Source organism: Polypterus senegalus, chromosome 6 (genome assembly GCF_016835505.1).
Source record: "Polypterus senegalus isolate Bchr_013 chromosome 6, ASM1683550v1, whole genome shotgun sequence".
NCBI lineage: Eukaryota > Metazoa > Chordata > Cladistia > Polypteriformes > Polypteridae > Polypterus > Polypterus senegalus.
Genome location: NC_053159.1, coordinates 181,218,917 through 181,233,221, shown reverse-complemented (window position 1 = coordinate 181,233,221; position 14,305 = coordinate 181,218,917). Strand labels below are relative to the sequence as shown.

Sequence of the window (14,305 nt, the reverse complement as noted above, 5' to 3'; positions counted from 1 at the left end):
GAAGAAGGACGCCTCACGCCTGGACAAACTGGTGAGGAAGGCAGGCTCTATTGTAGGCACAGAGCTGGACAGTTTGACATCCGTGGCAGAGCGACGGGCGCTGAGCAGACTCCTGTCAATCATGGAGAATCCACTGCATCCACTGAACAGGATCATCTCCAGACAGAGGAGCAGCTTCAGCGACAGACTGCTGTCACCATCCTGCTCCACTGACAGACTGAGGAGACCCCACACTATGCGACTCTTCAATTCCACGTCGGGGATAAACGTTAATATTATTCAAAGTTATTGTCTGTTATACCTGCATTGTTATCACTCCTTGATTTAATATTATTCTTTATCATTATGCTGCTGCTGGAGTATGTGAATTTCCCCTTGGGATTAATAAAGTATCTATCTATCTAACAATCTATTAGTGTATTATCTATCTATCTATCTATCTATCTATCTATCTATCTATCTATCTATCTTATCTATCTATCTATCTATCTATCTATCTGTCTGTCTGTCTGTCTGTCTGTCTGTCTGTCTGTCAGTCAAGACATGCAGGTTAGGTGCATTGGTGATCCTAAATTGTCTGTATTGTGTGCTTGGTGTGTGGGTGTGTGTGTGTGCCCTGTGGTGGGCTGGCACCCTGCCTGGGGTTTGTTGCTGCCTTGCACTCTGTGCTGGCTGGGATTGGCTCCAGCAGACCCCCGTGACCCTCTATTAGGATATAGCGGGTTGGAAAATGACTGACTGAGTTTCAAGGCTCGATGACTTTCAAAGAGTTACACACAATGCAGATGCCAATGGGACAGGTTAAATAATAATTCTTTACATTTATATACCTCTTTTCTCACTACTCACATAGTGAGAGCGAGGAGCCATTGCAACCACCAGTAATAATAGTCTAATAATCCAGACTCCCTGCTATGGACAATGAGGGACAACATCCGTCAACCCCACCTAGGGCTTCAAATAGGCTTTGACTGGCACTGATGGGCATCACACCATGCAAATGATTTTTTAAAAACACGTTTCAGTGCAGTGTAGCATGATCTCTTTCAAAGAGTTGTTGAGAGTGGCAGGTTTACGGAGAGAGAGTTCCAAATATCATTTTCCGTTTGGTATAATATAAGTATTCATCTAGAGGTAACTGCCACATGTGAGATAAACAGGGCTGCGTTTTTCTTTCTTTTTTTTTTAATTTGAAATCTGTTTCTTTTGAAGTCCCGAAGAGCCTGGGTATATTAGATCTTATTGTACTCCCCCAAGAATCTATAAAACTTAACAGTCTTCACACTCTCTCTTTGATGCCTGCAAGTGGTGTTATATTGTTAGTAAAAGTTTCCTCCTCTTTATCCCTGCAGAATGAAGTCACCCTGCTGAGAAATGAAGTGGCTCAGCTGAAACAGCTTCTCCTGGCTCATAAAGATTGCCCTGTAACCGCGATGCAGAAGAAATCTGGCTATCACAGTGAGTAATGTTCCATTACCCCTCGCCTTAGGCTGTTTAAATGAAATACTGCCAAAGAATCTGAGTTAACTGGGAGAAGAATGGGCTCCACAGCTTTACCGCTAACAATTTTAGCATTATGGTGAGCGACGGCCACATTATAACCCTTGGTTGTCGTGGAAGCTTTTTGTTTTAAAATGTACTTTTCTAACCTAATGTAGGTGCTGAATAAAGTGCATTTAGAAACCTGCTATCTTGTAATATTAATATTTTGAGTAATGGATGATTTGTTTCTAGACCCGTTTTGGTACGCATTATTATTTATCCACATTTTTTGAAAGTCAGAAGTAGTTTATATGGAAGGGCCGTGAGTTTCCAAAAGTGATGCGTGTTCTCCACACTGTAAAATTTTGATTGAGCAACTGTGCAGAACGGCACATTTCTCAGGCAATTACTTGGTAGAGTTTAAAAGTGATGTGATTTATAGTTAAGGCCGAAGGTTATAAAACTGATACGGGTGGGTTTGTACTCCCACCTCTCTGCACAACATTGCCATCTTTCATGAAAAATAATTTTGGATTAGCTTCCAATGAAAACAGTTTGACCTTTTGGGAATTCACTATTTCATTTCTTAACATTAAATGCTTTAACATGAATTGCTCCATACAGTTAGAAATGAATTCTTACTTCTTTTCTTCTCTCAAAAGTTTTGTGCAATCCAAAGTACCTTGATGTGCCATCACACAATACGCCAGCTCAAGGTGCGTTCATTGTTTGTATGTTGACGAATTTCAGTGCTTTAAACTGCAGAGCATGCGAATATTGGCATTCATAACGCTGTGACGCCATTGTTTTGCTGCCTTTGTCCAGATCTCGTGTGGCTTGACTGGTGAATCTGTTTGCTTGATTTTTAAAGTGTGTTTGATTCTTCTAATCCGTATCTTATTAAAAGAATTATAACAAAGGTGTACACATTGTAACTCTTTTTGTCTGTTATGAAGTAGTTTATTAAATAACATGAAGTCACTTATTTTAATACCACATCATGGCTCCTGACCTGTCACCCAAACCAAATCTCCTTCACGTTCACTCCGGTCTGCTGGTGAAGGGTGTCTGGTGGTGTGCCATCTGTGTGTGGCGTTAAATCTCAATCCAGATTCTTTTTACGTGTCGCTCCTGGCTGGTGGAACGAGCTGCCCACCTCCATTTGAAATTCGGAATCTCTCAATGTGTTGAAGAAGACTCTCGTGTTTGGTGAATTTTCGTCTGACTGATACGAGCTAGGAATTGTCACTCGCTCTTATTTCCGCTCTGTACTCTTCACTTGTGATGATCAATTCTGTAAACTTGTTCCCAAACAGTCCCTCAGACTGATGTTTTACAATTATGTTGCCCTCTTTTATACAGCTGTGTTGAGAATAAGAGCAGTGTGTTTAAAAAAGTGAATAAATCTCCAAAATCCTTTTATTTCCATACACGCAAATGCATTGGGAACATTGTACATTCTATTCCAAATCAAAACATGAATAAAAATTGATCACATTTGTGTTATGGTGGCTCTGAGGCTAGGGATCTGCACTGGCAATAGGAAGGTTGCCGGTTCGATTCCTGTAAAATGCCAAAAGAGACACTGCTCTGTTGAGCCTTTGAACAAGACCCTTAACCTGCAATTGCTGAGCGCTTTGAGTAGTAAGAAAAGCGCTACAGTAATCCCTCGTTATATCGCGCTTCGACTTTCGTGGCTTCACTCTATCGCGGATTTTAAATGTAAGCATATCTAAATATATAACACAGATTTTTCGCTGCTTCGCGGGTTTCTGTGGACAATTGGTCTTTTTACTTCTGGTACATGTTTCCTCAGGTTTGCCAAGTTGATTTCATACAAGGGACGCTATTGGCGGATGGCTGAGAAGCTACCCAATCAGAGCACGCGGTTAAGTTCCTGTTTACTGATTGGCTCAGCGACAGAGCGCCAAATTCGATTCCGCTGCGTTAACCAGGAAGTCTCGTCTCGCTCATTCAGCATCAACATGCTTCACTGTGTAAAGAGTTAACTTTTGTGTTCTTTTGTGTTTATCTTTGTGCGTAGTCAAGCACTTCGTTATGACTCCAAAACGATCTGCTCCTGCTTCAGGGGCTGTGCCCAAGCGCCAACGAAAGATGCTAGCGATTGCTGAAAAGGTAAACGTTTTGGATATATTGAAGGAAGGGAACAGCTACACCGCTGTAGGACACCATTACGGCATCAATGAGTCCACGATTCTTTTTATTTAAAAAGGAGGAAAAGAATATAAGATCTACGGCTGCAGTGTCCTTTAACCAGGGTGCAAAATGAGTTGTAAGTGGATGTAATAAGGCGATAGTCCGGATGGAATCTGCTGTAGGGATTTGGATTGAAGACTGCCAGAAGAAGAACAACGGCGGTGCTACACAGTTGCCTGAAGAGGCTCCTTTAGAAGAGCTGTAACGCTCTCCTTTGTTGTGCAGTAAAATTAAAGTATTCGTTATAAGACAAGTCATCGTGTCATTGTTGGTGAGTAACTGTAATTAATTTTCTACGTACAGTACTTAGTACATGTGCGTACGTTTACACACATTTTACTCTATACAATTTTTCTTGCATTGTACGTATTTATTGCTGGTGGCCTGTCTATCGTAATGGCTGTTACATATGTGATATCGGAGACGCTCGATATCTTCAAAATAATATTTACGTTTTTCTGTATATAAACAGTGTGTTTACATACATAATTTCAACGAATCTTACCTAATATCTAAGAGAATACAAAGGGTTTATGCTGTATAACTGTGCGGGAAATGTTTATAAGAGTGAGGGAGAGTTTATAAGGGCTTAAAATATATAAAAATAACCAAATGAACATATGGTTTTTCTTCACGAATTTTCACCTTTCACGGGGTTCTGGAACGCAACGCCCGCGATTGAGGTTACTGTATATAAATGCAAAGAATTATTATTATTATTATTAGTATTATTATTATTATTATTATTATTATTATTATTCCTTTACAGAAAGTGAAGAAAATGGAATTTTAGACAGTTCAAAAAAATAGCAGTGTCTGCATTCTTCTTTACAAATTCAGACATTCACTGCACAAACTGACAAATGTTTCAAGATTTTGCTTTCCTTTCAATGTTTAGTTGTATAACCGCTGTTTCTGAGAACTGCTGCACATCTGTGTTGCATGGAGTCGACCAACTTGTGGCACCAGGTATTCCAGCCCAGGATGACTGGACTAGATTCCACAATTCTTCTGCGTTTCTTGGTTTTCCCTCAGAAACAGCATTTTTGATGTCACCCCACAAGTTTTTTATTGGATTAAGGTCTGGGGATTGGGCTAACATCAGTCTTGTTGGTCTGGAACCAAGATGTTGCTCGTTTACTGGTGTGTTCGAGGTCATTGTCTTGTTGAAACACCCACTTCATTGGCATTTCCTCTTTGGCATAAGGCAAAATGATTTCTTCAAGTATTTTGAGGTATTCAAACTGATCCATGATCCCTAGTATGTGATAAATAGGCCCGATACCATAGTATGAGAAACATCTCCATATCATAATGCTTGCGCCACCATGCTTCACTGTCTTCACAGTGTACTGTGGCTTGAATTCAGTGTTTGGGGGTCGTCTGCGGCCCCTAGACCCAAAAGAACAATCTTGCTTTCATCAGTCCACCAAATGTTGTGCCATTTCTCTTTAGGCCAGTCAATGTGTTCTTTGAGAAATTGTAACCTCTTCAGCACATGTCTTCTTTTTCAATTTGCGGGGGCTTCTTGCCGAAAACTTGGCTTCACATAGGCGTCTTCTAATTGTAACAGTACTCACAGGTAACTTTAGACCTTCTTTGATCTTCCTGAAGCTGATCATTGGTTGATTCTTTGCCGTTTTGGTTATTCTTCGATTCATTCGAATGGTAGTTTTCCATTTTCTTCCACGTCTTTCAGGTTTTGGTTGCCATTTTAAAACATTTGTGATCATTTTAACTGAGCAGCCTATCAATTTCTGCAATTCTTGATATGTTTTCCCCCCTCCAATCAACCTTTTAACTCTTTCAGGATGGATGTTGACTTTTGTCGAAATTCAGGGGTAGAGGACGGTAATCAGCTGTAAACGGTGACAAAACTCGCCATTCTGTTTTAGTTCGACTCTTTAATGTTAACTTTGTTGATTTGACCGAGGTTTCCTGCACTTGTGTGTATAGCGAAGACCATACAGCCCCTCAAATGGCATTGACAGCTGGCAAAAGACCAAAGCGAATGCGCAAAGCAAAAATACTCTGTGGACGACGTTTTGCGTTTCATATTACTGAGTCATACTCTGAGTTGATGTAAGTGATTAGGAGGTCGAAAACGAACATGAGGGGCCGGCATCAGCTGAAAATGCCCGTGTAACTAATGCACCTACGCCAATGTTCACCTGGGAGGACGGCCTCTTACAATGACAAGAGGTACAAACCAGATAGCGTCACACTGCAACTGTTACTGCTGCGCAAAGACAGCCAGGCAGCCTGCCCATCGCGTATTCCTGCTGGTCATTGACCTGCTCCCCGTGCAGCCGCTTCTGCCAGAGACGCCGAACGGGCGCTGACAGCAGCCATGGCATGCAGCAAAAGACGTTTCATATTGATTTATGTGTGAAACCATTGCTTTGTGTGCTTTTCAGAAAACTGGCAAAATATTCAGCCTTCAAAGTGTTAATTAAAGTATGCTGTTCTTCTGACAATGTCCGGAACAACCCATTTTACTCCGGTTTTCAGAGAGAAGTGCACTATAACCAGCATGTACATTTGCTGCCTTCCTTCCTTAAATAAGGGCCGTGATTGACACCTGTTTTTTCATAGAATGAATGACCTCACTAATTGAATTCCACACTGCTATTATTTTGAACAACAATTAAATACTCAATTAAACAGAATCAGCAGCATGCATGTCATGACTGTTGGGTCTGTTGGTTTTCTATTACTCTGCTACATCTATTAGTAAATTATTTGCCATGTAGAAATATAATTTCTACTAAAAACAGTGACTGATCTGGTTAGTGATGCCGGACTGCTATTATTTTGATCACAAATGTAAGTCTCTTATATTACAACTTATTCTTTGTATAGCACTCGTCACTGAGTGCAGACACAGAGCTCTGTAAACAATTCTCGGTTCAAATATACGTGTGTCTCAGGTAAGTAACTCTGTGGAGAGCTGCACTCACAACAGAAAATTAACAGGAGTCTGGAGACAAGTCCAAATGGTAACTGCTTTATTTCAAACACGATCTTCAATATATATATATAAGAATAGTTTGGAGCAAAAAACAAAAAACAGTGCTTTGTCCCCTGCTCGCTTCACTCACCATCCCCCGTACTTACGCTACACGCTAGCCTTTTTGCGGTTCTGCCACTCACGTATGGGAATGCAGATGTACAATTTACTATTTTACATTACAACGAGTAAGTAACCATATTAAAAAAAATAGGAAAACGTAATAATTTGAAAGTAAATTATGTTTCATGTTGCGTTATAGTTATTTGTTGTGTAATATGATTTCGTTCTGTTGTGCCTTGAAATTAACTTTTAAAACTTACACTTTTACTGTAAAACTTCATTTAAAATTATTTTTTGAATTACATGTTCGTCAATATCGCATTGAATTTTGACTCTGTGTTTGGACTTTCATCGTGACAACGCAACGTATAACTGCCCGCGATTGAATTTCGTTTCTTTCTCTCAATGAAATAAAACAACTTTTTTGAATATTTGCCTCTGAGATTTGTAAGTTGTCTTTGCAAAAGCTATCCTAATGGGAAACTGTTAATGTTTTAATATGAATGGCATATCAAGATCTCCTTTGTTGTCTGATGTTATCCCCTGAAGATGTACTACATTACCTTTCTTGGATACATCCTTCTTTCTACAGTAATTCGTGCGGAGGAAGACCAGACAGTGTTAACGGTTGTAGATATTCTACGGGATATTGTAAGTTGATGTTTTCATCTTCCACACCATCACCACCAACTGTTTCAGGATAGTCTATTAATATGCATTTAACCAACTTGCCGTATAGCTGATCGACATTTTTGCCGTTAATTCGTTTAACTTCATTGTTTCTCGGTGCTAGGATTGCCTGTACTCATTTCTTCTGTCGATAACCCTTCGTGATGAATTTCTTCAATAAGATTTGGACATAATACGTCTTCTTTAATTGGGAACTTAAAGTGAGGAAAACATAAAAATTTATAACAGCTGAGAGAGCAAGAACTGTGTCCGTCAAAAGCATTCACACGAACGAGAGGAGTACCGTGTGTGTGGTTTTCTATGGTTGAGAGCAGGGCGGGACTTGAAAACATCTGATGGCCAAAGTCTCGACTCGCGGGACTTGAAAAAATCTTCCAAAAAGTCTTGTCTCGTCACAGGATATTTTTATATAATAGAGAGATGTATTACCTTTATATGGACATACTCAACTGTACACCTAGGTCTGGTATACAACTGGAATGGTCAACTCTTGTATTGCCAAAATAAAAGTCCCTTTTAAAACAGGAAAAGCAACAAAGAAGTCCTATCCAACAAGATTATACTAGCCATTAAATTCAGAACTGCTACACATATAAATACAGATTTTTTAAAACACACAAGGTAGGCACTGATTTAATATAAATGGAGCTCAAATATACCTGCCCATTAATTAATTTATGAACTATACCTAGTTGACAATGGTAGAGATTAAAATTGTAAAAGACAAAGTGAAAAACAAAGTGACACTCCTGGAGACTTCGGTCACCTAGCCACCGGGTTTTCTATAGTGGAGTCTGTTTTGGCCATTAGTTCTGATGAGAGAATCTTTCCATCCAGTGATTCCAATACTCCTTTATCCAAGAAGACTTTTCCATATGCAGGAGAACAGCAAGGCATTAATTAGTGCAGTGGCCACATCCCGATACAGAAACAGAATAGAAGAGGGTTAATAATAGTGTATACATATTGTATAATAACTTACATTACAAATGATTAGCAAACAGAAATGCCGTGTGCATAGCAAATCAGCAGCTCTAGTAACGGTATGCTGGACTAAGGCCATGAGTCTTCAGCTGGGATTTAAAAGCTGACACAGAAAGGACTTCTCTTATATTAGCAGGCAGACCATTCCACAGCTGAGGGGCCCTGTAACTAAATGTTTGACCTCCCATTGTCATTTTTTTCGTCTTTAGAATCTGGGCCACCATCATGAGATCTCCGTGTGTGCTCAGCGTTTGTAATGGCAAGTTTAGATAAGTAAGCAGAGCATTGGCCATTTAAGGCTTTATAAATTAAAAAGAGGATTTTGAAATCAGCCCTAAACTTAACCGGGAGCCAGTGTAAGGACTTGAGAACTGGGGTTATGTGTTTGTACTTTCTTGTTCTTGCAATAATTCTGGCAGCAGCATTTGCTGGTTTCAAAAATGATGCTTCTTTTTAAGTTACTGAGTAGTGTGGTAGACAGTTGGACTTTAGGGACATTGAGCTATCAACTGGATGTTTTTTTGGAAGAATAAAGTGGATAGAATTGGCAGGCTTAGTTGGGCTGAATGGCCTGTTCTCACAAAATGTTGTAATGTTCTAAAGTCGCTTTGGATAAAGGTGTCTGCTAAGCAAATAAATAGAATATAAATGAAAATCTCAAGGCACGCATTTGCATTTCTGTTTACATACACTTGTCAAAATGAATCTCCAGTATAAAATTAAAAACATATATTCTTGATTAAGTTATGGTTACGAGGACAATTTTAATAAAGCCTTAGTGATGCTGGCACTAACTTAACAAGTGCTTCGACAGAAGGGACAGGCGCCCATTAGTGTTGAAATCTGCGAAAGTGTTGTTCGCAGTGAATTTGCTGAGTTCCCTGGCGATCTCGTTTGCCAATTTTTGAATGTTCCCTTTGTGGCCTGCTAACACAAACTTTTCTTCTCCTTGCCTCATGATTCCTTGCAAGGCCAGCGTTATGGCCATTTTGGACGGGGTTGTCACTACACAATCTGCGTCTCACATGTGCAGAACTTTTTATGCATGAGTACAGTTAAGCACATTCTGTCGTACACTTTATGGAGCTGCTTAACTCACACATGAACAAACATGCACAATGTCAATACCTGATTGGTACTCCAGATAGATTTGTTTGCCGTGTGTGTTTTAAAATAAAAAAAATCTTTCAGTGTTTTCATTTGTGGATTACATTAGCTGACCAAAATGAGAAATTTTTGAACGTACTTTGTTGTTCTGCATATATTCATTTTTGGTTGAGTCCTCACTGCTGGATTAAGTGAGTAATGTTTCTGGCTATCTACGGTGGGCTGGCGCCCTGCTTGGGGTTTGTTTCCTTCCTTGCGCCCTGTGCTGGCTGGGATTGGCTCCAACAGACCCCCGTGACCCTGTAGTTAGGATATAGTGGGTTGGATAATGGATGGATGGATGTTTCTGGCTATGTGTTGCAGATCGGGTAGTGACAGGGACAGCTCCGCCAAAGAGTAAATAATGCTAATTGCTTCTATCACAGGCTCTGTGGGTGTTAGTTAGTTGTAGTAATCAGAGCTCAGGTGATGCAGGGGGAGATAAAGGACTCGAAGTCTAAGTAGATGTCAGGGTGGCACAATGGTTAGCACTGCTGCCTCATAGCTGAGGTCAGTTTTTTGGTCCAGCAAAGTTGGCAGACACTAACTGTTCAGGCAAGATGTAGATGAAGAAGGGGCCTGACTTGCCTCAAAAGCTTAAAGATTGTAATCTTTTTAGTTAGCCAATAAAATGTGTCATTTTGCTTGACTTCTCACCCAATGGGATTATTAAAGCTTGTCTAATCTAAAATCAAATCTAATCATCTGTTTAATTTGTTATGAACTCACAAGTACATGTATAACTATTTTTTAAATATAAGAGTAATTTTTCTTAGAAAACATAGGATGAACAACAACAAAATGTATTTTTATTGTATATTTTTATGTAATGTATCTCAGAGTGTTTTTTAACAGGTTAAAAAATTACATTTTGTCTGGCCAGGCCACAAAAACGTGGAATAAAGTTCAAATTGCTCTGAATGTCCCAAAATGCTTCTCAAGTGAAAGGAAAAACTTTCAAAAAACCTTATGCTTGAGAAGTCCACAAATAATCGTTATAAAATAATGATTTATTATTTTAACAAATAAAGAACACAAAAAAAATGACAAAATGAGGCAATCCGAGGCAAATAAGCCCAAATCCACTAAACAAAATCAATAATCCAAGTGGCCAAAAAATCCATATTTACAAGAAAAAAACAAAGCACACTCAAACCGTCAATGAGTTCTACTGAAGGATTTGCTCTCAGCTTCAGAATATAAAGGCTGAAGGCGGTCCTTCTGCAGTGACATCAGAGTGGCACCGCCTGCTGTGGCTCCACCTACAAAACACAAGTAAGTCTTGAGAACATAGTCCAAAACAGAAATGCTAAATAATAATAATAAAAAAAGAATAATATTAACAAAAATACATGTTTTGAATATTAATTATTCAAAGTAAACAAATAATGTCCAAAAAAAGGGAAAGAGACATACGCCAGGGTCAGGATGCAAATCTTATCTGTAATAAAAGTTGCCGGAGTGAACTCTGTAATTCCCATACTGACATTTTTTAAAAAAAAATAATGCTCTCTGCTCTGTAATTATGAAATGTAATGTAATCATGGTTGAGAAAACAACAAATTAAAAGTAAATAAATAATTGAATTAAATACTTGCAATAGGAACAAGTCAACATATATTTAAATAATACAGCTATACAAGAAATAGTTATAGTCCTTATTTATAGATTTGTTTTTATTTTATTTTTTTTTTATATACTTTGTTATTCCCCAAGGGGAAATTGTCTTTTCACATGTCCTTTGGGGATCAGAGCTGAAGGTCAGCCATTGTACAGCACTCTGGAGCAATTGTCTGGTTAAGATTATCATAAGGGCTTTGCTCAATAGGGTCTCTTCTGGCAGTAATGGGATTTGAACCGGCAATCTTCACAGATCCTTAGCCACAGAGCCACCACTCCATCTCGTAATTCCGACCAGGAAAACAGACCAGAGTATATTGCCAAAAAAAGGTTGGAGTACCACTTTTGTGACTACATTTAATAATACAAACAAAAAAGATGGCCACCAAACAGTTCAGAACAAAACAGATGTTAGTACCAAGGTAGCAAACTATCTGGAGCTTTGTCCTTCTCAGGTGTCAGTTTGAGCAGAGCTTTATAGGGATGGTACCAGAAGGAGGGGGAGCCTAATTTGGGTACTGGGACGGGTTTGGGCCTCCTGTTTGGGTGTCGTTTTCTGGTTGTGAAGGAGGAAGGAGAAGAAAGTGTTAGCGTCGGCACCCCCACTCATCACAGTGTGGAAGTCCTTAGGGGCCAGAGTGGTGGTCCCTAGGCATGCAGCTGCGACTGTTTCTGATAAGTCTGATGATATGGTGAGATGGCCAGGGAGAATAGAACATTTTAAAAACTCCATGTTATGTTTCAGCTGGGGTGTAATTGTCTGTTTTATGTCCTCACAGGTGGCGCAGTAGTAGTGCTGCTGCTTTGCAGTAAGGAGACTGTGGAAGATTGTGGGTTCCTCCCTGTGTGGATAGCGCTTTGAGTAGTGAGAAAAGCGCTATATAAATGTAATGAATTATTATTATTATTTTATTCATTGTTTATGGTAACATTGTTGATTATTTAGTTTCTGTCTGTCTTTTATTTTGTGCCTTTTGTTTTATGGGGGGGTTCCCCAAAGAGACAGGGTACCCTACCCATCTTCCTGAAGGGAGTGCTAGCAGAGGAAAGCCCACAGTCTCTTGCGGTTCATTGCTAATGTGCTTGTGGTCTTGGTGAGTTTTTCTTTCAAACATTCTGTTTTTTTGTGAATTTCTGAATTTGTGACCTCTGTGCTCTGGTTTTTAACCATTCTTGGATTTTGTATTGGGATTCTTTGTTTGCTATTGGGATTGCATACTTTGAATCCATTGCCTTGTGCTCCTCATAGCTTATTATTAGTTAACCGATCTGCTTGTAAAAATAAACCTTTTTATTTATGAAGATTCTTCATTGCCCTTTGTGCGACTAGCTGGGGTTTGATGGTTATTCCCCCTCTATTGGGCATTTTGAGTCATTGTTTGAAACTTTGAGCTTGGAAAAAACTCTTTTTTTTAGTTCATAACACTCCAGGGGTGAGATGGTAGAGAAAAAAAAAAATCATCAGGGGTTCCAAGGCCCAAAGACCACCCAGACCCGTAACGTAAGAGTTCTTAAGTAGTTTGTTATTGTTTTTCATCTTCATCCTAGATGTTTTGATGCAGTGGGGCTCATTGACCGTTGAAGCATCCACCTTCATCCAGCATCACAGGTGGCTGCACAAGACTTTGATCATGTGGAGGTGTCGCAAAAAGCCACCACAAGAAACTGGAAAAGAAAACTGAAAAACGTAGAGATTAATAATGATTCCAAATCCAAGAAGTATATGATATTTTAATTCATATATCGTCTATTACAGGGGTCCTCAATCACAGTCCTGGAGGTCCGCAAAGGCTGCAGCTGCAGTTTGCTCCAACCCATTTGCTTAATAAGAAGCTCTTATTGCTCGAGTGACATTTCTGCGTCACTTTAGTGGTCTCGCTCATTACAATTTTGAACCCTTATTGCTTATTTTCGTCTATTACTAGAATCACCAGAGCCTACAAAAAAACTTGTAGATCCGGCCCAACTTAAAACCGTTCTCACCTCTCCGCCAGTGTCCTTTGTCCTCTAAATGTGGCGATAAAGACAAGCTGCAAGCAGCCTACTATTCCATCCCTCCACCGACTTAGAACGTGCATGAACTTCTCCCAGCTCATGCCTTTTTTGATTATCTGGGAGTGAAGTGGAGTTTTAGAGTGGAAATAATAGATCGTTATTTGGAACACACGCATTTCATGTGTGTTCCGTTTCTACAGTAATCTGTGTAAACACATTGTTAAAACGGAAACTTTTTCCTATTTTAGTAATAGATGTTACAAAATGTAGGCATAAACTATAGAATGTATGAAGCCTGAAGTCCAAAGATCAAATAAACACTTTCACAAAAGGTTTCAGAACAATACAACAGCTTCTGTTGCGTATTGGTAAGATTTGCAGACTCACAGTGCAGCAGGCTTGCCGTCCCTCAGAGACCTGAGTTTGATTCCCCGCTGGGGAGGAAGTGTTGTTTTTTTCTTTCCTTTTAACCTCAAGCAGACATAAAATTTATAAACTAGTATGCACTGTAAATCATTAAGTTTAAAATGTCGATCACGGTTATTTCTTTTGATTAATTCATGCTTTCATTGATTATAGCTAATACTGTTATCAAGTGGTCTCTATTTTTGCCTGTTGTATACAATCTATCTAGCGTCTTTCACATCTATCTCCACTTTCACTGCCTGCGTGCAGCGTGTGTTGATTGATATATGATTTAATGTATTTCTTTTTGACAATTCTCCGAGTTGTAAAATACATATACATTATATATAAAACGAAACTACTATATAACTAATACTGTACGCAGTGAACTCCACTTCACTCCCAGAATCAAGGCATGAGGTCGGTGGGGGGATGGAATAGCCGACTGCTTACAGCTTGTCTTTATCGGCACATTTAGAGGACAAAGGACGCTGGCGGAGAGGTGTGAACGGATTGAGGGTGGGCCGGATCTACGAGTTTTTCGTAGACTCTGGTAATTCTAGTGTTAAGCAGCTGTATTCTTGGTTTTGAATTGCTCCTAATTAGCAATAACATGCAAATGACAAAAGAGAGCAGCATTTCTCCATTTAGCTTGTTTCCATTTACACCTCTGTGTGTATTTATCATGCACTA

At 39.4% G+C, this 14,305-nt stretch overlaps 1 protein-coding gene across 6 annotated transcripts in view; it reads left to right on the top strand.

Annotated features, from left to right (window-relative positions):
• The window catches only part of atf2 (activating transcription factor 2), a 224,207-nt gene that overhangs the window by 147,355 nt on the left and 62,547 nt on the right, over nucleotides 1-14,305 (top strand). For 3 of the 6 annotated variants that reach the window (XM_039757680.1, XM_039757682.1, XM_039757679.1), the window contains 2 exons: nucleotides 1,353-1,458; nucleotides 2,145-2,198. In XM_039757680.1, the coding sequence (XP_039613614.1) occupies nucleotides 1,353-1,458; nucleotides 2,145-2,198 (160 nt within the window). The remainder of the gene's footprint in view (nucleotides 1-1,352; nucleotides 1,459-2,144; nucleotides 2,199-14,305) is intronic. The other 3 variants (XM_039757684.1, XM_039757683.1, XM_039757681.1) reach the window with 1 other exon arrangement.